General features: G+C 52.4%; 1 protein-coding gene across 3 annotated transcripts in view; it reads left to right on the forward strand.

Moving 5' to 3' along the window:
- CAMSAP3 (calmodulin regulated spectrin associated protein family member 3) overlaps positions 1 to 22,825 on the forward strand; it is a 44,199-nt gene that overhangs the window by 19,134 nt on the left and 2,240 nt on the right. The window contains exons 3-18 of one of the 3 annotated variants that reach the window (XM_028717249.2): positions 5,627 to 5,761; positions 7,498 to 7,596; positions 8,240 to 8,272; positions 9,295 to 9,342; positions 11,066 to 11,204; positions 11,359 to 11,498; positions 12,046 to 12,139; positions 13,655 to 13,706; positions 15,555 to 15,628; positions 16,726 to 16,798; positions 16,996 to 18,724; positions 19,749 to 19,885; positions 21,508 to 21,740; positions 21,927 to 22,023; positions 22,217 to 22,335; positions 22,595 to 22,713. In XM_028717249.2, the coding sequence (XP_028573082.2) occupies positions 5,627 to 5,761; positions 7,498 to 7,596; positions 8,240 to 8,272; positions 9,295 to 9,342; positions 11,066 to 11,204; positions 11,359 to 11,498; positions 12,046 to 12,139; positions 13,655 to 13,706; positions 15,555 to 15,628; positions 16,726 to 16,798; positions 16,996 to 18,724; positions 19,749 to 19,885; positions 21,508 to 21,740; positions 21,927 to 22,023; positions 22,217 to 22,335; positions 22,595 to 22,713 (3,321 nt within the window). The remainder of the gene's footprint in view (positions 1 to 5,626; positions 5,762 to 7,497; positions 7,597 to 8,239; positions 8,273 to 9,294; positions 9,343 to 11,065; positions 11,205 to 11,358; positions 11,499 to 12,045; positions 12,140 to 13,654; positions 13,707 to 15,554; positions 15,629 to 16,725; positions 16,799 to 16,995; positions 18,725 to 19,748; positions 19,886 to 21,507; positions 21,741 to 21,926; positions 22,024 to 22,216; positions 22,336 to 22,594; positions 22,714 to 22,825) is intronic. The other 2 variants (XM_028717251.2, XM_028717252.2) reach the window with 2 other exon arrangements.

Consider the following 22,825-nt stretch of genomic DNA (forward strand, 5'->3'; position numbering starts at 1 on the left):
CATGAATTTTGTAGTTTTGAAATGTGGTTGGCTCAAATGGGTGCAGTCATCCCCTAGATATATATATGCCTGGAGCTCTGTGACCTGGTGATCACGATGACAGTAGCACAGGCTCTGGTGCTTTCCAGATGTTTGGGACCACCATTCCCCATCAGCGACTGTGCTGGCTGGGCCTGGTGGGAGTTGTGGTCCACAGCATCTGGAAGTCACCAGGATGGCAAAGGCAGCATTAGTGGCTGGGCGCTGCTGTATAGAGGAAGAGCACTGGCTGTTCTGGGCATATGTTTAATGTAACTGATGGTTTGGGGGAGAGGGGGGCGGAGAAAAAGATTTTCTGTGAAAGGATCCCCCTGCCACCGGCCCAAAGGCAGGCTCTGAATTGTGGGGAGGACGCTCGCTGCTCCTGTTGACAGCCTTGTGTATATGCTGCTCTCCCCAGCGCTGTCCTGTCCTGTGCAGTGGCATGGTGGAGGCCCTGAGGGTGACAGACAAATCCCCAAAACTCCTTCCCTCCTCCCTCCCTCCTTGCCTGCCTCTGTTAATACAAGGAGCGTCTTCTGTGGCGCCACAGCTTCAGGGTGGAGCCTTTACAAGCTTAGATCCCAGCCACCCCGTGGGAACCCCTTCCCTCATCTCTCTGTGGGTGGGGAGGGCTGAGGTGTGGCTAAAGACACCACAGGAGAAGTTTCTTTCTACCCCCCCACCCCCACCCCAAGGTCTTTGGACTCTCCCGCTTGGGAAGCTGAAGCCTCCTGCTGCTCCCTTCGAAGCCCCGTTGGTTTTTAAAGTGCTGATACTACCAAGGAGAGAAGATGGGCAACAGCGCACTAAAGGTTAGATGGCCAGAATTAGGAACATCTGCCTCATGCCAGATGAGGCCACTGGTCCCTCCAGCTGAGTGTTGTTTACACTGACTGGTAGCAACACTCCAAAGGTTCTTCCTTCCCTGGAGACTCCCAAGGATTGAACCAGGGACCCTCTGCTGGCAAAGGAAGTTATTTACTGTTGGTCTAAGGCCCGGCATGCACAAACATCTGTACACGTGTGAGAAGGAAGGTCCTCTGTACAAGCGGCTAGTCCTTTTTCACTTGTACACAAGCACATGGGAATTCAGGTTTCCTTTAACTTGGGTGGGACCTTAGTGGTTTGTAGTATAGCAAATCCTAAGAAGGAGGGAGAACAGGATAATATGCTAGAATGAAGGGTGCTTTCTTTTTCTTTCTTTTTGTTCTGGTTTACTGTTGCAGGGGCAAAACAGGGGCCTAGCTTTGTGTGTCCCCTTTTAGAAGCACCTATAACTAGCTGGCTCGGAGTGAGTGTGGGGTTGAGCAATTGTAAGTGAACTTGGGGAAACTTATCTGCAATCGCTGACAACTCCACATCCTATCTCCCTTTCCAGTTTATCTATTTTCAGGAAGGGCTGTTGTGGGGAGGGGATGTGGTTGGGAAACACTGCGGGTGTCTACCTCTCCCCTCTGCAAGAAAACAGATGGGGGGGGAGAGAGCAGTGAAGGGTGGAACCGTACACTTATTTAGGTGTGAAAGGCAAGAAGTGTGTGAGAAGGGGGGGTGGGGCTCAGAAGGAGGCTGAGGTTGGAGTCTGTCTGTCCCTTACACCGAAGCCCACCCCACTTTCTATGAGGGTTTTTAAAAATGAGAATTGTTGAGGTGTTGATACGAGAATTCCAAATGGATACACATTGGAATGTGGCAAAAGAAATAAAACTCAGTTAAAAGGATAGAAAACCAAGGAAAGAGTGGAAGGGAAGTAAAAGTAAAAATATATAGGCTTTAAACATATATATATATAAACTATTATTAGTACATGTTTATGTTTATATGTATGTTATCGTTTTTCTTTTCATTTTATGCATGAATGTAACAGAGTATGTATGTGTTGATGGCAAAAACAGAAAAGCAAATAAAAAAAATTTTTTTAGGTGGGGGGGGGGAGTTTGCTTTTGCGGTGGACCAAAGGAAGACCTGGAATATGGGGGAAGCAACACAAAGCCAGCGCTAGGAAGGATGTACAAATTGTTAAAGCCCAGAAAGGGGGCTTGGGGATTTCTGCTCCCTGGGCCCAGCAATTATCATTCTTCCGCCTGGTGCTTGTGTAATGGGAGGGGGAGGCGGGGAGGGGGAATCCCCGCTGCTGGTGCGGCTCTGCTGGCAGGTGCCCGGCGGGATTGCTCTGCGCTGAGCGGGTATCTCTGATTGCTATTAATTTTGCTCTGGTGATTCTGTCAAGGCCGGGAGGAGAGGCAAGAGCGCCAGCTAGCTGGAGGGAGGGGTGTCCTGGAAGCAATTGGAAAGGGAAGGTTTAATCTTGCCCGGGGTTGAGGGTGATGAGAATGATGGAGACTCTTGATTTTTATTCGGGCATTTGGAGCCCCTCCCAAGGAAGGTGTAGGTTGCGCGCCACATGGGACAAGATGTTTAGAGAGCACACAGCTAGGCTGCCGCCACACCCTGAACTCCAAGAGTATGGGAGAGCAAAGCAGCGGATTAGTTGCTCTGTGGAGGGAGCTGGTCGTGGCAGCCATGTTGGCTTTCTGCCAGCAATGATATTGGAAAGCAGACATCAGAGCCAGAGCCGAGCAGTGTGGCTATTATCCGACTCCCCTGGCCTCGTCTGACACGGCCTCAGTGTATTTATCCCACAAAAGCCTTATTGAGGCCCAAGCAGCTAGAGGGAGCTTGGCTGTGTCTGTTTTGGGCCTTGTCTTTGAAGGAGGGGAAGAAGAAACCAGGGGAACAGGGTTTTTTAGCCAGAGGTCCCCCGTCCTGAGGTGTGCTAGGTGTGGCCCCAGCTCTGAAGGGGAATGAGAGGCTTGTTCTCAGGCTTCTCCCTTCAGGCTTGGCACATCCCTTATTCTGCATTATTCTCTCTCTGTCTCCCAAGTCGAGCACCCCATTAACACCCAAGCTTGATTCACTGTCGAGTCAACAGCTTTTTCCTCTGCTGCAGTTCCCGCTTTGCTGGTGCAGAAAATCGGGCTGCCAGGAAGGGCTGGGTGTGGTGTACCTAGAGGCCTGCATCTGGCCTGCTTGCTGCCTTTTGCTTGCAAGGACCCAGTTGCTCTTGGGCACTCAGTGAACTCACATTTTGATACTCCTGCTCTTCTTCCTTTGAACCCACCTCCTCACAAAAAACCCCATTCCTGGATCAGGCTAGAGCTGTAGTCATTTGAATAACCAACGCAGTGTTTGTGTGACTACATAGCCCATTCTTAAAACGTTTGCCATGGTAGCAGTAAGTTTTATTTGACGATAGCCATGACAAAACTTGGGTCCTAGGATCTGTATTAAAGATGGGTGGGAGCTTTCATTGCATTTTACAGTTGTGGGCTGACTTTCCATAACTTGTTCAGGCAGGAGTTTCAGTAAAAACTTTGTGCAGGGTGCACCAGTTTGGCCAGAACTGAGTAGCAAAGTTTGTCCCTTTTTGAAAGCTGATCCTATACCTGCATGTAGAGAATGAACATGTCAGGGAAAAGAGTTCAGTTTAGTCCAGGAGCAGAGAACCTTTAGCCCTCCAAGTGATGTTGGTCTCCAACTCCCATCAGACCCAACTAGGATGGCCAGTGGTCAGGGATAATGGGAGTTGTAGTCCAGCAACTTCTCTGGAAAGCCACACATTGGCTACCTTTGGTCTAGTTTCATTAGTTCAACATTTTATTTTCTTGGTGAAAAAGCTTCAGACTTGCAATTCCTTCCATTCAGCCTGAAGAGGTACAGTCCAGAGAAACCATCATCACTTGAATTTAGCTGATTGTATAAACTGTCCATCCTCATATCGTTGTGAGGCAAGCCTTGAGCAGTATTCAGTTGTCCTCTTGGCACAAGGATTTCCACTTGGGCAACTGGGCTTCTACCACTACCACCTTTGTCTTGCATGTGCCATGCAGCCTCCCTAAATCTACTCCAGAGGGTTGGAGAAACCCCTGGAACAGCTTTGCAGGGGGAGGAGAGGGGAAGAACATTCCGTTGCACAAGCAAAAATCCCCGTGCTGATGGAACATTCACTTTATGCTGAATTGGATATTCCCTTCCCCCCTTGACTCAGCAGAGACTTCACTTTTTTCCATTTCTTGTTAGCAGATCACTGCTGGCAGAAAATCCTCTAGTGCTGCTTCTGCCATGGGGGTGAGGTTGTAGGAGGGAGAGTTCCCTGTCACATTTTCTGTTCAGGAGCTTAACAGATAAAAGTACCATTATTCAGGGCCTGGGACCTTCCTTCATATTTCCATAGGAAGTGGCTCAAGTTTATCCCACCTGCTTAAACCTCTTGGCTAGAAGGATTTCAGCTTTGCTTGGAGAGACCACAGGCAATTTTGGGTCTTCCAGTCTAATGTTCTACCTGCTGCTTCTCTCCCCATGTCTGTACATCACAACTGAGAAATGTGACCTTTGTCAACCACTGCAGGTCCACTGTGGACTGCAAATGGGTCCTATCAAGAAAGATGCTGTCTTCCATCTCCCCCTGCCACTTTAGAATGTCAGAAGGCAGCTGGCATTGTTGCTAGGGTCTTCGCAGAGATAATTGGCTTGTAGGCTATCCTATTAGACCTGCCCAGAAGCAGAAGAGGCTGTTGCTCCTGGACCCATAGTTCCTGGGTTTGGGGCGCTGAGAGATCTTGCATGAAGAATTTGGAGGGAAACATGGGGGCAGGCAGACTGCGTGCATGATGACGATGCTGGTAATAAAGCCCAATATCTGCACCTAGCACATGTTCCCTTTGCCCCCAGGCTGCTCTCATCCAGGTTCTCCTTAACAGCATTAAAAGCTTAAGGCAACTAATCTGCTCTCCTGTGGTGTAAGACGGGGACTGAGCTTGCTCAGTCGGACACAACAAGGGGGATTCTCATGTTACCATGATCTGGCCCAAGACTCCAGTCCTTGTAGTGGGGTGGGAGAGCTGAAAATGATGCCAATATATTTCACATCTGGCAACCAATGCACCCTTTTGGCTTCAGATAGTACATGGGTAGAGGAGGCTAAAAAGCCCAGGACACCAATTTGCATAGCCCTCTAGCAACTATGGTGGCTCATTTACCAGAAGTGATGTATTTAGCATTAACTCTGAAAGCGTATACTAGATTCTGACCAAACTAAGCCCCCTAGAGCAAAATATACATCAGGAAGCTTAGTTTGGTCAGAATCGAGTATGCGCTTCCAGAGTAAATCCATCTTCCTGCTCCCAGCCTGCATCTGGTGGCAACTCCATTCAGTCATTCCTGCTTATTCACCCCAGCCAAGACGCTGTCCTTCTAACATGCCCCCGACACTCTGCGGGCTTTATTACACTGGAGAAAGCAGCATATGCCATGGAGGGCTAGCCTGTTGCCCTGTGACAGGAGAGCAGAACATAGTTGATCTGTGTCTCTGAAATTTAGGAAGCAGGGAGAAATGTAAGCTGAACTTGGTAATTCATTCTGAGGAATGATGGAGCTTGCTTGCACCTGTCCCAGCATCAATGGGAAGATAGTTCTCCCTTTACCTGTGTAATCTCACACCTAGGGGTGGCACCAACTATGTGCCTGGCTCCATTTGTGGGGTAAGGATACCCTCATGGCTGAACACAGGTTGCCTAACTTGTCTCTCTCTTCCTTGCCACATGTACAGGGTGCGCACCTGGCATTGATTGACTCACTGATGACAGCGTTTGCGTTGGAAGCCACCAGCTCACTGAGTGTTACGCCAGGCACTGATCTGGCAGCCATCTCCTGGGACCAGAAACTTCTGCACTGGATAGACATGGTACCTTATTTATCTATCTAATCAATCAATCAATCAATCAATCAATCAGCTATTCTTGATATTTGTGCTTCCTCCAGATTACTTAGGTGGGCATAGAGGGAGTTAACGTCCCAATTTATTCACACAGCAAGTTTGTTTGATTCTCTACTCCAGGAACCTTTACTCCTCTAGAGGTCAATGAAATACAACTCCCATCAACCCCTGCAAGGATAGCCAGTGGCCAGTGATGGTTGTAGTTTAGCAATATCTGGAGGGCCAGAGGTTCTCCACATCTGCACTAGTCCATACCCAGCTGCACTATACAACCTCTGACATGGAAAATGTGAGGTTGGAGTAAAATGGTTTGGATGGATTACTTACGATTTGTGAGCCCTTTGGGGACATAGATTTATCCTACTAAAAATTGCTATAAAATCTCACCTGGAGCCCAAAGGATAGGGGCAGGATAATAAACATAGTTTTTTCATTGGTTTTGAATATGACCTCATAGAAATAAAATTCTGTTCTGGCCTGTTTCATTCTATCACTAATTTCCTGCTGTTGTGAAGGGGCGCTGTGCTTACTTTGCATACACTTAAGCTCAAGTAGAGTTGCATTTCATTGGCATTTCCTCGCCAACAAAAGTTTTTTTTACACCCACATGCCAATGGGGGATTAACTTCATGCATCTGATAAAGGGATCTCTAATCCATGAAAGTTTATCCCCGTAACACATTTGTCATCTTTAATAAGGTGCCACAAGTCATTTATCTCTCTTTTTGGCCTGGGCGCAGGAAGGCAGTCATGTTTTTGGAGACACATATAACATGACCTGTTTGGGAAGGAGAGGAGAATAGGAGAGGAGGGACCTTCAGCACCTTAAAGTGGTCTGTGGGTGGGGTGTGCAGGGATTGGTAAGGTGTGTGTGCCTCTTCCCAACACGCTTTTAAAAAATATCTTTTCTTTAAATTGGTTTGACTTTTATTGTATCCTGTGCTGAAAAAAAATCAATAAAAATACAGTCGTACCTTGGTTTTGGAACAGCTTACCGTATTTTCCCATGTATTGGATGAGGTTTCTGGACACAAAAATCATGTCAAAAAACTGGGGTCGTCCAATAAATGGATAGTGGCATGGGAGGAGATGCCGCTTAGCACGGGGAGCGATCTGGGGGCACTGGCTGGCGGCATGCAGCTTCCCCCGATGCCGCTGTGCGTGGGAAGCACTCCTTGGATCGTTTCCCGGGCGCACAGCAGCATCAGGGGAAGGTGCCCTCTGGCCAACCTGCTGGCTGGTTAGAGCACAACTTCCCTCGATGCTGCTGCACAAGGGAAACACTCCCTACCTGTGTGCAGGAAATGATCTAGGGAGTGTTTCCTGCCCACAGCTGCGTGGGGGGAGAGGCTTAACAACTTTGGGCCATCTCCCCTCATTTTCTTAAAACTGAGTCCCCCTAAATAGGGGGGGGGGTCTTATACATGGGGGCGTCTAATAGACGGAAAAGTACGGTAGTTTCCAAATGCCGCAAACCCAGAAATGACTGTTCCGGTTTGCAAACTATTTTTGGAAGCCAAACATCCAATGGGGCTTCTGATTGGCTGCAGGAAGACAATCAGAAGCCACGCTTTGGTTTTTGAATGTTTTGGAAGTTGAATGGACTTCTGGAACGGATTCTGTTCGACTTCCAAGGTACAACTGTATTTATAAAAAGCAAGACAAAAAGCAACAACGGCATGCTCCTTGCTTCCTCCCTCCAGATCATCCACAAGATACAGCAAAGCAGCGAGCAGGAATGCACTCAGCGGGCTGCTCCAGGAACAGACGGCCAGACCCAGGCCTCCAACAGCGGTCCCAAGGTGCGTTTGCCCGGCTCGTGCAGCTTCCTTCTGAATGGAGCAGGGAGGGAGTCTGGGCTTGTGGCGTAGCTGGAGTGGGAGGGAGGGAGGCCATTTGTGGGCCCTGCCCCAGTTGCTAAAGCGTGGCGACGGAAGGGTGGCTTTATCCATGCCGGCTTTGTTCTGTGTACAAGCCACACCCTTTCCCTCCCGCTCTTTCCTTCGAAGATAGAATTTGCTTCCTCCCTTCTGACTGACTCCCTGCCCCCCAACTCTAGCTCACGTTTGGGAACTCCCTGCACCCCAAGGATTCCCCACCTCCCCCCCTTGTAAATCTGCTGCTTCGCCCTCCTCCTGTGAGGTGGCCTTTGTCTGCTTTGTCCTTGCTTTGTGGGCAACCAGAGACCCTTGACTTCTCCCCCAAATCCATTCTGTGGGGCTGGCTCACTGGCTCTGTTGGCCAGAGCGGTCGGACCATATTGAAGGGGGCGGAGGCGGGTTGCCTGCCTGAGAAGCTGCCCCGTTCATGTTCCCGATGGGCCCAACGACGAGGCCTCATCCCAGCCCAAGCTGCCCCTCCGGCTTTCTGTGCTGCGAGTGCGATACCGTCACGGTGTGTTATGTGACAGAGCTGTCTTTTTCTGCATCTTTTCCTCTGCTTCAGTGTCCCACAAGGTGGTACTGGAAACTGGTTCCTGTAAGTGGGTGGCTTTACTTATTATCTCCCTGCTGCTTTTGGCTCCTGCGCTGCATGCCAGGGGGACCCAGAGCAAAGGATGCTGGGGATTTAGGACCTTGGAGCAGAGATACCTGAGTGTGTGTGTGTTTGTTTCAGTGAGGGAAAGGCTGCGGGGACGACATTGCCCTGCTCCCTGTGGGATGGGCACCTGCCTGTACTTTTGGGAGACTTTGAGGGCAGAGGGGACCCTGTCCCGGGAGGAGGAGGAGGAGGAGGCGTGTTCCCACATGAGACACCAGCTGCTGGGATGCTGGTATATCCCAGCATCCTTTGTTCTCATCTCCCTTCCCTCCGCAACCCGCTCCTGCTTTGCTCTCTCTTAGCTCCGCGTGTTGGGGCACATGAGGGTTGGGTTCTGGCGGTGGCGGTGGCGGTGGGTGCTTAACGGATCTCTTCTTCCTGCCCTGAATAACGCAACCTCCTTGGGGTTACAGGTGCCCTGGGGTCTAACGGACAGGCAAGAGGGACTGCCTCAGAGATCAACCGAGAAGCCCCGGTTTTCATTTGTGCAGAGGGGTTAAGAGACAGCCAGAGCAGGGCAGCTCATGCCTGGAGCTGCCAAGTAGGAACAGCATGCTAGTTACACGACATTCCTTTATTCCCCCCTTCTGTGTTGCCTTCTGTCCCCCCCCCCCGCCCCCCGCCATTTGCTTGCTGCCCAGCTGTACTCAGTGCAGCCGAGAGTGCGGACTAGTCCGAACTTAGGCCTGGATGCTACATTGCGTTTAGTGTTCAGGAGTGTGGGGTGCTCCGGAAGAGAGAGAGGGCTCTCTCGGGAGCCCCAGGTGCATGCTGGGGAGGCTTTAATCACCCCAGGCAGAGAGCTAGGCCTTGGCTAGGCCTTCCCTGCAACCCCCTACCCCTACCCCGTTCCCCAGCCTTGTAAGGCAGCAGCAGCAGCAGCAGCCCTTCCCTCCTCTCTCCTCCCTCCTTGCGGGTGCATTGATCAGGCTCTCTCTTTTCTTTGCTATTGCATCCAGCATGCCATCGCTTTTTGTTTGAAGGAGTCGGGGAATAAGCCTCCTGTGGTAATGTATCCGTCGGCGCGTGCCTCCCACCGCCCGCCTGCACCACCTTGCCATCCACCCGGGTTGCTGTTTTCTAGGACTTCGGGCCGTTCCTGCTGCAATGGGCCTGGGCCGCCTTTCTCCCCTGCCCCGCAAGCTGCCAACTTGCCTGGGGCTTGGAGAGGCGAGCTTCCCCCTCCGCTCTGGACGTTTTCCAGGGTCCTCCTCCCTCCACGTTCAGAGCAACCAACAGCCACCTCCAAGGGCTCCCCCCAAATGCCCACAAGAGACCTGCCATTTGCCCTCAGTTCTTGGGAGTTCGCCTCATCTCGTTGCTCACCCTCCAAACACAATCAGCCCCTCGCCTTTCCAGAGCCTGCAGAAATCCGGGGTTGCATTTCTTGCTTTTGTTAGACACTCTGGTTTTTGTTCTATTTTAGGACGTTTAGTGTGGGGGCGTCCACCAACTTTTCTCTCTAGAGCTGTAAGGTGTCAGGAAGGGAAAGATGTGGGTGCAGCCATCAGCACAAACCCTCTCATTACCACCACTGCCCACCAAAACTCCTGCTGTGTCAAGAGTTGATCTGTTGTGACCACCTCCTCTCTTGGTTCCTTTGGGGTCTTTCCTGGGCTGGCTGGTGGGGGGGGGGGAGGCTTGCTCCATTAATTCTTGGCTTCAGCAGTGGTGGAGGAAGGGGTAGAGCATCTGTCAAGCTGGTCTCCAGAGCTTGCTGTCCACGGCCAACTCTTTCCCGCCCCCAGGGATACGGCCCTTTCCCTCTGAAACCTCCCTCCAGCTCATTGCAGCAGGAATGGAGGTGCCCCATTTGCCCCTCTCTCTTTATTTCCTCCCCACCCTTTTTTATTTTTTGCTGGCCTGCTGGGTGTCTGTGCCTGTTTGTCTGTCTGTGCACCCCTTCCCCCCTCCCTTTGCCCTGTGCAATGTCTGCGCACGGCCTGCCCTGCTCTGTGTGTGTCTCTGGTGTGGGGGCTGCCTTTTGTCGTCTTGTCTGCTGTGTCCTGGGGTGAGGACAAGCATGTTTCCTTGGAGTGGGAAATGCAGTTATTTAGCAGGACTGACTTGCTGGCTCCTCTGTCTTCTCTCCTACCCAGGGCAGACCCCCGACCCCCCCCCCCATTTAGCATCCCCTCACAGCCATTGTGGTGCTGCAGCCCACTGGGCCTAGCACTAGGCCAGAACCTCCCCTTGGAACATTTGTGTGGTGGGGAGAGTGAGGGGAGCTGGCAGCTGGTCTTGGGGGTCACTCAGAGCTGCTACAGAAGGGAGAGTGTCTCCTTTTCTCCTCCTATGCTGGCTGCTTCCTCCTCACTTCCCTCCTGCTTTTCTCCTCCTTGGCTGACACAGAGGGACTTGTGCCTTCGAGGGACTCGCTTGCGCCCCCCCACCCCCGCTTTATATCCTTTGCCTCCCTCCCAGCATGCACTTTGCTCTTGGTATTGGGGCAGGGTGGGGGAGGTGTCATATTTTGTGCACACATATTCTTGGGGTGGGAAAGAGGGTGTTAATCTTGGCTGGTTCTTCACCCCCTGGGTATTCCCAGGAAGAATTCCATGAGGAATGGTGGTGAAGTTGAGGGTGGGATGGAGGAGCTTAGGGTGTGAGGCCCTGGACTGAGAGGAGGCAGGGGGTGCATTTCTTCAGGCTTTTTCAAGTGTCCCTTGTGTGGGGACCAGCTCCTTCCGTCGCCGTGTTGACTTCCTCCTGCGTTTCTGCCCTGCACAGATCCGCTATCGGAAGGACAAGGCGCTGCCCAAGCAGACTCCCTGCTTCCCTGCCATCACTGGCATGAAGGACCTGGCCAGCGGGGGCGCCATTGCTGCCACCATCCACTACTACTGCCCCCAGATTGTGCGCCTCGAGGGTAAGTCGGTGCTCTGGGTCCTGGGTGGAGGGATGGGGAAGCTGCTCGGAGCTTGCAGCCGTTGTGTGTGCATCGCCTCCACTCACATGTGTGCGTATGCACATGCATGCACCCCACACGCTGATGGCTATTGTGTGCTTCCCTTGCCCGGTAGATGTGTGCCTGAAGGAGACCATGTCGGTGGCAGACAGCCTGTACAACCTGCAGCTGATCCAGGGCTTCTCTGCGGATTATTTGGGTGGCTCCTGCTTCCTCTCCTTGGAGGACCTGCTATACATGCCACCTATGCTGAGGGTGAGTGCTGGGACTGGGCAGGAGGTGGGGCAGTCCTCCAGCCCCTCTGTACCTCTAGAGATGAAAACATGGCTGTCCTGGCTGCAGTAAGGGAAGCCCTGCAGAGCTTCAGGGGCCGAGGAGCTGCTTGGAAGGAGCCCTGGCATGGCAGAAGGAAGCCTTGCTCCGTGCCCCGTGTGGCTGCTCATGTGGAGCAAGTGGGGATTAGTGTTTGGTCTGAGCGTCCAGCCTGCCTTGGCCCTAATGAGCCTTGGCTGGGGCCTCCGGCTGCACTAATTGGAGGCTGATCGTGCAAGAACAATGAGGCCCTTCTGCAGTGGGTGGCAGGGCAGTGCTGGGGGCGGGGATTGCGGTGGGTCAGGAGACAGACGTTTTAGGCACCAGGAAGAGTTCTTCTCAGGAGTGCTACCTGCAGATGGAGATGGTGGAGCAGAGACTAGGTCTTCTCCTCCCCCTTGTTCTCTGGACCCAACTCTGGCTAAGTGAGGGGAATGAAGGCTGCTTCCTCCACAGACTATTTGGCTAACTCATTTCCCTTCAACCCCAGATAAACGTCGGGGTGTTCCTGGCAGAGTTGTTCCTGTGCTTTGAGGTGCTTAAGCCTGACTTTGTGCACCCAAAGGAGCTGCCTGGACTTCAAGGTAAGAAGGTGGCAGGTGTGCTTGTATGTCTGTGGCACCCAGGAAGCTGCCCAGGTTCACGGGCTCGCCCTGCTTCGGCTCGCTCCTTGTTGTGTGTAAACTGCCTGCTACTGCCTCTCTGGGGTTTCAGGCCCAGAGCCTTTCCCCCGACCTACCTGAAGATGCTAAGGATGCTGGAGTCTAAGATATGGCTGCCCCCACCCTCCACACCTTAGTGGTAGCAGTTAGCTTGAGGAGCAACTAACCCAGGATAGGAGTGGGGCAGTCCATTCCCAGCCTGCAGAGCTGTGCTGTTTTTGGTGTGTAGTATTGCAAGATACTTGTCGGTGCATTCATTATGGGCAGACTCTTGTATTTGGTATATTATGTGCTGATAATTTCCATTGTGCTGAACAGGCAGAAAAAGCCAAACTATCTTCCCCAACTCCCAAATAACTTAACACCCACCCCCAATTAATAATTGTAGCATATATGGCAAAAAATTTTTTTTGTATACTTGTGAACGTGAGAATTCTGATTTTTGAGGTATATGGAATGCTGGTGGGATAATTAGAGTAGAGGAGGGTGCACAGTCGACATGGGGAGAGAAAGGAAGAAGTGCAGAACATCTTAATTGCAGCTGTATCTAATTGTTTCTGAAGACATTATTACTAGTTGCATGCTTTCCAGACATTTTGCAAATCTGGGGCCCACGCGCCTGCTTTTTCTTAATTTTGAGAATGAAAAGCTTCTCTTAAAGCTTTAGGAAATTTGTCTTGCACAAGTTAACTGTTACAGTTCGTACAATATTTTGGACTAGATAATTGGCGATCAGGTCCTCCCTTTTAAGGGGAGATGGAAAGAGGGTATAGCATGTGCCTCCCATATTACGTGGTATAAACCAAAGGTGACTGGTCTGTTTGTTTCACACCTTATGGTCACTTTGATCTGATTAATTGAACAAACATATTCTGCCTGTGGAGCATCAATGGATCCTGTTGCAGGATTTAGATTGTGCTTGCCTTGGCTTTATCTTGACCAGCATTCATGGCTTTTCCAAATACTCGTTAAAACCTTGGCCCTTCCTGGAAAGTTTGCATTTTGATGTTGCGAACACTTTTCTGGTCTTCCTGCAAGAAAAGATACCTTTAATTCCCATTGTGCATTCTGTACATCAGGTGGTAAATTGCATGCCTGAAAAATAAGGAAAAGGAAAGGCTGCGCTATAAAGCCTGTCTGTGCACACAGGTATTTGATAGCAGCCTATCACCGTCACACTTCCCCCGCCGCCCTAAATCAGTTGTCCCGCTGAGTAAGTGGAGCAGAGGCATGGGCTGCTGGGAGCTGGCATGCTCTAGCCCTGGAACAATGGCCTCCTGTGTGAGCCGAGATGGGAGCAGGTTTCTCTCCTGCCCTTTGGTACACGTGGTTGGCATTCCCACCCTTTCCTGACCTTCTAGTGACTTAATCCTCAGCGTGAGCGCTCTGCTCCCTTCCCCTCTCGGCTTGTTCAGTAAAGTGGCTGTTCTCTTCCAGATTCCCCTGGGCTGAATGACTCCCTGACGCCCAACAGTGGGAACAACAGCAGGTAAGGGAGCCTCTGCTACTCTCACCACCGCCACTCGGAGCCTGAAACCAGGCTTGCCCTCTCTTGCCCATGCTGGGAGTCAGATTTGGATGCTGTGCTTTGCAAGGAAGGTGTCTGTGGGTTGCTCTCTCTCTCTCTGGTGCCTCATTCCAAAGCTAGGATTTTGTAAATGGATGATGATGTAGGAGCATGAGAAATTGCCTTATGCTGAACCAGACCCCATTAACCCATCTCTCTCAATATTGTCTACACCAGGGTTTCCCAAACTTGGGTCTCCAGCCATTTTGGGACTACAACTCCCATCATCCCTAGCTATCAGAATCTGGTCAGGAATGATGGGAGCTGTAGTTTCAGACCGTGAGCCTCTCCCAACCCTACCTAGAGATGCCAGGGATTGTCTTCTCCAGGGCACCAGTTCCCTACCTTTTCACCCACCCTGCATTCTGCCGTGTCAGCTCCAGTTCCAGCTTATAAAATGAAGCTGCTTTAGCCCGAGTGTGTTGCTATCACTAGCTTCCCTGTCTGGCAGCGTGGCTAGCCAGTCTCCCGTGGATGAATCAAAGCTGTTGGGAAGCCTTAGACGGGAGTCATGTCCAGACTGCTACCTGCAAGTCCACAAGCCATGATGTTGCTGACAGAGGACTCCAGGCAAGGAGCCTTTGGCTCTGAACATGTTGCTGGACTCCAACCAGCAACAACCAATGTGGCTGCTGGTCAGGAATGATGGGAGTTGTACGCTGCTGGTGGCTTAACTGTGCCCTTCCCAGTAGTGCTCAAAAACCATGAATCCCTTTAGGAATAGCTAAATATTGTCTCTTCAAAGGGGCAATGTTGCTATTGCAGCTGGCAGAGGTCTGGGAGAGTCCTTGAGGTCCTTCATGATTTCTGTGCTGTTGACATAAGAGTCCTTGCTTTCCTTAAAAAAAACCCAACAACCCCACTCAGCAACTTGCTCTTCAGATGTGTTAGTACTCTGAAGTGCCACAGCTTGACTTCCCCCCTCTCTGCTTGCCTAGGGGGCCTCTCCACATATTAATATTAGACAGTCTTTGGGGAAACGTGATCTGGAAGGAGTTATTCCTGCAATCAGGGTGGGGAGAGCTCCTTACGTTTTTTTGTGGTGGCTCATTGCCTCCTTATGTTTCAGGAGGGTTGGACCTTCCTTTGCTCTGGGGAGAAAACTGTGTCCCTGGCACTTCTAGTGTGTGAGTTGGGTGCTCCCTTCCTCTGATCAGCTGTAGCTGCTGATCAGGGGAGTCTTTGTGGTTTACCTGGATTGAGTTGCACTGGTGGAGTAAAGGGGAGAGCACTCTTGGCCAGAGCAGCTGCTCTCCCTTTGCTCCAGGCCAGCAGAAATTGTAGTTCTTCTTGCAGGGCAGGTGGGTGGGTGGGGGTGTGACTGGGCAAGCTTCTGATCTTTAAAGTAGGCACAGCTTTCCTCCCATGTGCAAGTTATGGGAATGCCTTTAGGCAGCAAATTAAAGGAACTTGTTCCTGCAAGTCTGTTCACTTCATTTGCCAAACGAATGAGCGGAATCAACACTTAGCAGAGTGCCTACATGTTCCACGTATAATGTAATGCAGTGATTCTAGTGTTGTGCAAATTCCTTCTTGGGTTTCTATCACCCCTCCCCTTTAAAAAAACAAACGCAACAACCCACACCAAACTAGTCCTATTTCCTCAAAGGACTAGCTTTCAGCACCCAGCTTCCCTCTGCTGACTTCGCTTGGATTGTGGCTGGAGACCTAACCAGTGTGCAAGCAGCATCTGCTTCTCTCTGTGTAACAACAAGTTGGGTTGTAGCAATGTTCTTAATTTGATTTCATCTCTCCCCCCCCCCCCTGTAGCTCCCCAGTTTTCAGCTTCCGCCACCCACTGTTGCCTGGAGGGCAGGCACAGTCTCCACTCTGTGGTTCTTTAGGTAAGATGCTGCTGCTTTGTCTAGTCTCTCCCCCCTCCCCCGGCCAATACAAACCACATACAAGCTGTGGGGGAAGAAAAGGAGTCCTTCAGTTCTGTTGGGGGTAAAAGGTTAAGCAAAACACATGCAAGTCTCTTGGAGGTCCTCCTTAAGGCGTCATGATCATGACTGTAGGCATCCCCAGGGGCTTGTTTCTGTGGTTTCCCAAGCTCTTGGTCCTGGATAGCTGTTCAGCTTTACCCAGCAGCTGCTGCACATTTCTCAAGAGCAACAGAGCCATAGTATGCCTGCCTTAGATGGCACAATTTTAAGATGCTTTGGTAAAGGCGCAGTATGCTAGATTTCATTGCATGAGTAAGGGTGAGCTCTATGGAACCTCTTGTAAGGCAATAAGGGCTGCAATTTGTGCAACCAGAGAGGGGAAAGCTCTGCCCTTCTGGATGCTTTGAATCTCCTCTAACTCCCATCCGGCCCAGCTGGCATGGCCCAAGGCCAAGGACGATGGGAGTTGTAGTCCAATTATGTCTGGAGGGCTGCAGGTTCCTCCTTCCTGGTTTACACCTAGAACTTTGTTTGTGAATAGGCATGCACAAAATTGTGCTGGGTAAACTGACCTATCATGGGAAAAGATCATTCTGTGAAGGCAGGTTTTAATCTACATCTCACCTCAAGAGATGGCCCTAGACAGCCTGAGATATATCTGACGTCATCGGAGTTTGTGCTGCTGACGTCGTGCCCTCGTGGGCCTTTGGTTTCCTTTCAAACACATGCTTTGTGAAGGATCCTTGTCAAAGTAGAGCGGCTCTCCTTTTGTGTACTTGTTCCCCCTTGTTTTGTCCCCCAAGGACAGCCTGGGCCAACTTTGAGCCCTCCAGATGTTTTGGGTTCTCACTCCCATCAGCCAGAGCAAGCATGGACAATGGTCAGGGAGGGATGGGAGCTGGAGTCTGAAACATCTGGCAAGCTGCTTGGATTCCTCTCACCCCTTGAGTTGAGGGCCTTGACTCCTGCCACCAAGTCTCTAGGACAACCCCGCTGTATCTTCTTGTTCCTCTGCTCTCTTTTTCCTCTGATTTGGGTCCTTTTTGTGTCCTTAGGCTCCCTGCATCACTCCACATCCATGTCCCATGTTGAGGGCTTTGGTAAACCATGGAGCAAGAAGCAGCTCAGGTGAGGAGCACAGGGGGTGGATTTCATATGGCCAGAGGAGGGGACAACTTCCCAGACCTCTGCTTATCCACTGACTTGGGATACAGAGTTGTGAGAAGCAATACCAGCAGGTTGTGAGTGGAAGGTGGGCTTGGAATGTCCCAGCTTGTCCGTCCTTCTTTTGCTCCTAATCTTATCACTTTGCTCCGCTTCCCTAGCCACCCGTTGTCGCAGGCGGTCTCCTTCAGCATCCCCTTTGGCTTGGACAGCGATGTGGACATTGTGATGGGGAACCCGGTGGGCATGCTGCGCTCTGTCAGCTCAGACAGCCTGGCCCCTGCCCTCTATTCCTCCTTGCCTCGCTCCCCGCGCCCACGGTCCACTGACGTGGTTGAGGCCCCCAATGGCTTAGTGACAACACCGCTCCACGGGGCTGGACCCAAGGCCCAGGAGGGACTGGCCCTGGAAAACGGGCTGAGCGACGGCTACCCCGACCTGCCTACCATCGAGGAGGCCCTGCAGATCATCCACAGCAGCGAGCGCCTGCTCCCCGAGGGAGCGCCCGATGGCTTTTACCTGCACTCTCCGGAGCCGCCGAAAACTTCTGTACCAGAAAAGGCACCCATGGCAACTGTTTACCGCTGCCACAATGGCCCCCCCAATGGGGCCGAGCCAGCCCAGGACGGCAGCTTAGACTCAGATGCCGAGGAGCCCACGCGGGCCCCTGGCGGCCCCGACGACTCCACCTCGTGCGTCAGTTCGCTGAGCTCGCAGCCCGACAGCACGGCTTCGTCCGCCTCTGGCGTGCGCATGACCAGTTTCGCGGAGCGCAAGAAGAAGCTGGCGGCAACAGACAGCAAGTCCAGTGGGATCAGCTCCGAGGGCTCTGATGTTGGGCCTGTCCCGCCAGACGAGAGCCCCGCCCAGAGCCCCGCCCTCAGCTCAGAGATGAACCAGCTGGGGGCGCGGCTGGAGGAGAAGCGCCGGGCCATCGAGGCTCAGAAGAAGCGCATTGAGGCCATCTTCACCCGGCACCGCCAGCGCCTGGGCAAGAGTGCCTTCCTGCAGCTACAGAAGGCCCCCGATGCCCAGGGCCAGTCGGAGGATGGCCGGCTTGCTCTCGAGGAGCGGCTTGCCCAGCTGGAGGCCGAAGAAGAGGCCGGAAGCCCTCGGGCCCGCCTAGACAACAAGCAGGTGACCTTTTCCCCAGAAATCACCAAGGGCGGAGCGTTGGACGAGAACCTGGGCGACTACAACCGGGCGGTGGCCAAGCTGAATACCGCCCTGAGCTCCCTGCAGCTGGACATGCAGCGTCTGAGCGATCAGCAGCAGCGCCTCCTGCTGGATAAGAAGCCTAGCGTGCAGGCCTGGGTGATCCCAGCCCCAAGGACCGGCCGTGAGGGGGCTCCTCCCCGCTCCTCCCTGGAGCTGTCCTCCCCATCTCCATCGCCCTCCCCTTCCCGCAAGTCCCGCTCCCCTCAGCCCACCCCTAAGAAGTCTCCCGCCCCGGCTCCGCCCAAGAGCCCCCGGCACGCCCGGCCAGTGGAGCTGAAGCTGCCCCCCCTCACGCGGGTCCTGACGCCTCCCCACAACGTGGACACCCTCCCGCACCTCCGCAAGTTTTCCCCCAGCCAGGTGCCCATGCAGACCCGCTCCTCCATCCATTTTGCCGAGGACGAGGAGCTGCCCGTGCCGGAGGCCCAGGGGAACCTGCGGCCTGTGGCCTCGGTGCCCCCTCAGGGGGGCAATGGCCGTGTCTCGGGGGATGGCACCAGTGACGTCTCCTCGCCCAGCGACCGGCGCAGCAGCCTGATTGAAATCCCCTTGTCCAGCCTGAAGGGGGAGGAGGAAGACGACGATGCAGATGGCGACGACTCGCTGGAGGGATCCATCACCGAGACCCTGGACTCTGAGCCGGCCCGGGCTGGCATGGGCTTCTACTTCAAGGTAAGCGCTTGAAGCGGAGACTGCTAACACTCATGGTGGGCATTCTGCACTTTCTATAGAAGAGCTTTTGGAGCATGGGCAAGAGGCAGCTGGGTATGGCTAGGTGCTTGGAGCCAGCCAGGGCTAGGCTGGACTTCAGGTGGCTGTGCTGCTTCGCTCTTTCTTGGCTGGCTCAAGGTAATAGGAGTAGGCGGCCTGCAGTGGGACAGGGATTCCAAGGGGCCCCGTTTGACCGGCAGAAGCGTATGCAGAATGTACAGGTGGGGTTGCTGAAGCCAAGTGCTCGAACAAAGACACTGTGTGTGTGCAACTTAAAACGGGCATCTCCTTTCTGAGATCCTTGTGGGTCAGGGAAGGTCTTTTTCCAGACATGTTTTTTCTACTGCGCCGGCTTAAATCACACCAGCTGCTGCTGCTCTCTAGTGGCAATGCAGATCTCTGCAGCATCTTGGACTGGCCCAAAGATAGGACCATAAGCATGAGCTCCAGAAGCAGAGCTCAGCCTCGAAGAGAGGATGGAGTGTGGGTCATGTACAGAATGACCTCTGCCAGGTTGACTTGGGATTTGCAGTGGGAGTTTGAGGTCTCAGTTCCTGAGCTTTCTGCCAGTTTTGGACCTCATTCTGAGGCTCGATAATCCTGGGACCTCCAGGCATCGATAAATCATGTGAAGTTTTTTCCTTCTCTCTATCACCTACCCTTGGGATTCGGATCCTATCTGTAGGTGCTCGGAATCCCATTTTGGGCAAGCCATATCTATGGGTGGCAGGATCACACAGGATACATGGAGTGGCATTTCCAGAGGGGTTGAGAGCAGTTGGATCCAGTCCAGAGGAAGGTAGAAAAAGAACCTAAGAGCTCTGCTGGATCCGACTAATCTAGTTCAGCATCCAGTTGTCATTGTAGCCGACCAGAAGGACAGGCCTGGCTGCTGCGTGACTCCTGTCCTGAAAGTGAAAAGTGGCCCTGCATCTTAGAGGACTCACCCACCCTTTCTCTCTACTGACTCGCTGCGTTTGTTCAGGATGAGGCGAAGGCTGAGGAGGAAATGGCGCAGAAGCGCGCAAGCTTCCTAGAGAGGCAGCAGCGACGCACTGAGGAGGCGAAGCGCAGGAAGCAATGGCAGGAGGCGGAGAAGGAGAAGAAGGAGGAGGAGGCAAGGTGAGATTGGGATGGGGGAAGCCACAGGGTCCTTCTCATTCTTGGCCCTCCTTGTAGGCATGGCCATGGTAGGTGGGAGGCCTTGTGCTTCCAGTGTTCCACCCCCCCCCAATTGCTCTATTTGGTTTCTCCAGTTCCCATGCTACACCAACACTTACAGAAATCGAGTCACTCAAGTAATGCTTTATACATCCATAACTACTGCTTCATTTGTTTTGTATTGGTTCTGATGCACTGGGATTTCCCATTGTGTTGGAAATGGCTCTCCTGTCACAGTGGGGCCTTGTGTGAATGGGGCCCTTTTCACTCAATCTTCCACGGCAAAAGGGGCAAGATTCAGGGCCTGGCCATTCAGAATGAGGGTATAATAAACAGATTGGTTGCACTTATTCCAAGGACAGTGTCTGGATCTTTCTTGGAGCAAAATGTGCCCACCTTATGTAGAGCCAACGAACTCTGACTGCTTGGAGTGCCATCTTCAAGGACTTTCTCCTGTACAAACCCTGCTGCCTAGAATGAGATTCGTGTGTGAGCAAGATTGTCTAGTGCAAAATAAGTTCCTGCCGGCCCTCAACTCATAGATTTTCTTCTAAGCTGGCAGCAGAAGTGTGTGTGAGTAAAGGAAATAACCTGGCAAAGTGTCATCTGTTGCTTGCACCTTCCCCCAGCAGGGCTCACTGCTTGTGCTATGGAGGGCAGAGGAATCGCTGTAACCTCTGGCAGATGCTTGTGAGCCAACCACCATTTTGACATTCCCGCATTGACCTGATGAACCATTCTCTTGGAACATTATGGGAATAATTTGCAGGGGATTCTAGGGGACATGTTCTAGAGCAGGAATAGTCAATGTGGTTCCCTCTAGATACTGCTGAACTACAAGCCCCCACCTTGTTCTAGGGCATGGGTAGGCAAACTACGGTCTGGGGGCCAGATCTGGCCAAACTGCCAGTCCGGGAATCAGCGAGTTTTTACATGAGTAGAATGTGTCCTTTTATTTAAAATGCGTCTCTGGGTTATTTGCGCGGCATAGGAATTCGTTCATTTTTTTCTTCAAAATATAGTCCGCCCCCCAGGTCTGAGGGACAGTGGACCGGCCCCCTGCTGAAAAAGTTTGCTGACCCGTTTTAGGGAATGTTCTTGGTTTGCACACAGGGCATCAGTTGTGCCTACTGAACCTGGCTGTTACGATCCATGAGCTGAGAATGCAACCACCTCCCATTGTTGCTTCATACTGCAAGAGAAGAGGGGTAGTTCTGGGAGGCGCGTCTGTGGTTACCATACCCCCACCCCCATTAAGGGGCGGTTTCAGAATGCAGATGAAAAACTAATTCATTTTACCTAAAGAGTAACTAAGGGCAGAATTCATTTGATGAGTCCCATCAGCGGAAGCCCTGCGTAAGGACTTTCATTTGCACAGTAGGGTTTCCCCTGCTGCGCACCCTAAAACTGGAGAGGAGAGATCAGCCCACTTGGTGAGCTGCAGTGCATTTTAGTATGATGTTGAATCCTTCTTCCTATAACTACAAATGCCCGGTGGATTTTGGGTTAATAGCAGATTCTGTGCCTGGTGGGCTTGTGGTCACTTTTAACCTCTGGCTGTGTTCTTGACTGTGCTTCTCCAGACAGCGGCAGGCAGAGGAGCAGCCCCGGCAAGAGGAGGAAGTGGTGGGGCCGAGGCGCGGTGACTTCACCCGCCTGGAATACCAGCGGCGCCATCAGCTCAAGCTGATGGACGACCTGGACAAGGTGCTGCGGCAGAAGCCCACCACTGTGCGTGCCCTCAAGAAGGGGCGGCCCAAGACCGTCTTCTGTGATGACTCTGCCCTCGCGCGCAGCCCCGTGAAAGGCCTCCTTGGTAAGAGCTGTGGCTAGATGGGAGAGGAGCTGGGCACGCTCTGCAGGGCGGCGGAAAACTTGTAAACACAGCTGCCATGTGTCACGGTGGCGCAAGAATGCAAAGGGACCGTGGTTCAGGAAAGGGACAGCTGTGGCCATGTAAACTTTGCCCCCATCTCCTGATCATGTGTCTGCCTATTCCTAGGCTCCAAGCTCAGCAAGGTGTATTCCCAGTCGACTCTCTCGCTTTCTACAGTGGCCAATGATCCTGGCAACTCGCTCTCCATCAAGAGGTCTTCTCGGTGAGTTTGTAGTACTTCTACTTAGCCTTGTTACTCTAACGCATTAAGAGGGCACAGGGGAGATGCAGAAACCCTGGCAGTGTGCTCTAGGGTGGGTGGGATTTGGGTTGGCCTTCTAGCTAGTAGCAGGCCCAAGGAAAATGGGTTTGTGCTGCGCTTGCAGAAGTTAAGGGTGAGCACTTCTGTTTTGCAGAGCTGCGTCTCCTTCTGGGCCAATGTCCCCCAGCCGGTTGCTGTCCAACCAGAACCGGGAGCGTGACTGGGAGAACGCATCGACCGCTTCCTCGCCAGCCTCCATTCCAGAGTACACAGGTAAACCTCTTGCTGTCTCAGTCCTCCCTTCCAGAAAATTCCAGCTTTCCTCCTGTGACACTACAGAGGGGGCTCTGCTAGATCTCCTTCTCCAAATGCACTGGCAAAGTGTCTTGACCTGGTGCCTGCTCTGCAAGGGCATCAAGAGACCTCCAGATCTTTTGCCTTGTGAAGCATCTCTGTTTGTCTTGCCAGGGCTGCCTTCCTTAAGGAGCCTCGTGAGCCTGTCTTCTCTGCTGAACTCTTCTTCTCTCTGCAGGACCCAAGCTGTACAAGGAGCCCAGTGCCAAGTCCAATAAGTACATTATTCACAATGCACTGTCTCACTGCTGCCTTGCTGGCAAAGTCAATGAACCCCAGAAAAATCGCATCCTGGAGGTAAGCTGAGGGGGCAATAACATGGGGTGGGATGGCAGGTTGTTAAATGGCTGTGGCCTGGGCAAGATGCATCCTTCGCCCTCGACTTGCTGAACTGTGCACATCATGTAGA

Source organism: Podarcis muralis, chromosome 2, assembly GCF_964188315.1.
Source record: "Podarcis muralis chromosome 2, rPodMur119.hap1.1, whole genome shotgun sequence".
In the NCBI taxonomy this organism is placed as follows: domain Eukaryota; kingdom Metazoa; phylum Chordata; class Lepidosauria; order Squamata; family Lacertidae; genus Podarcis; species Podarcis muralis.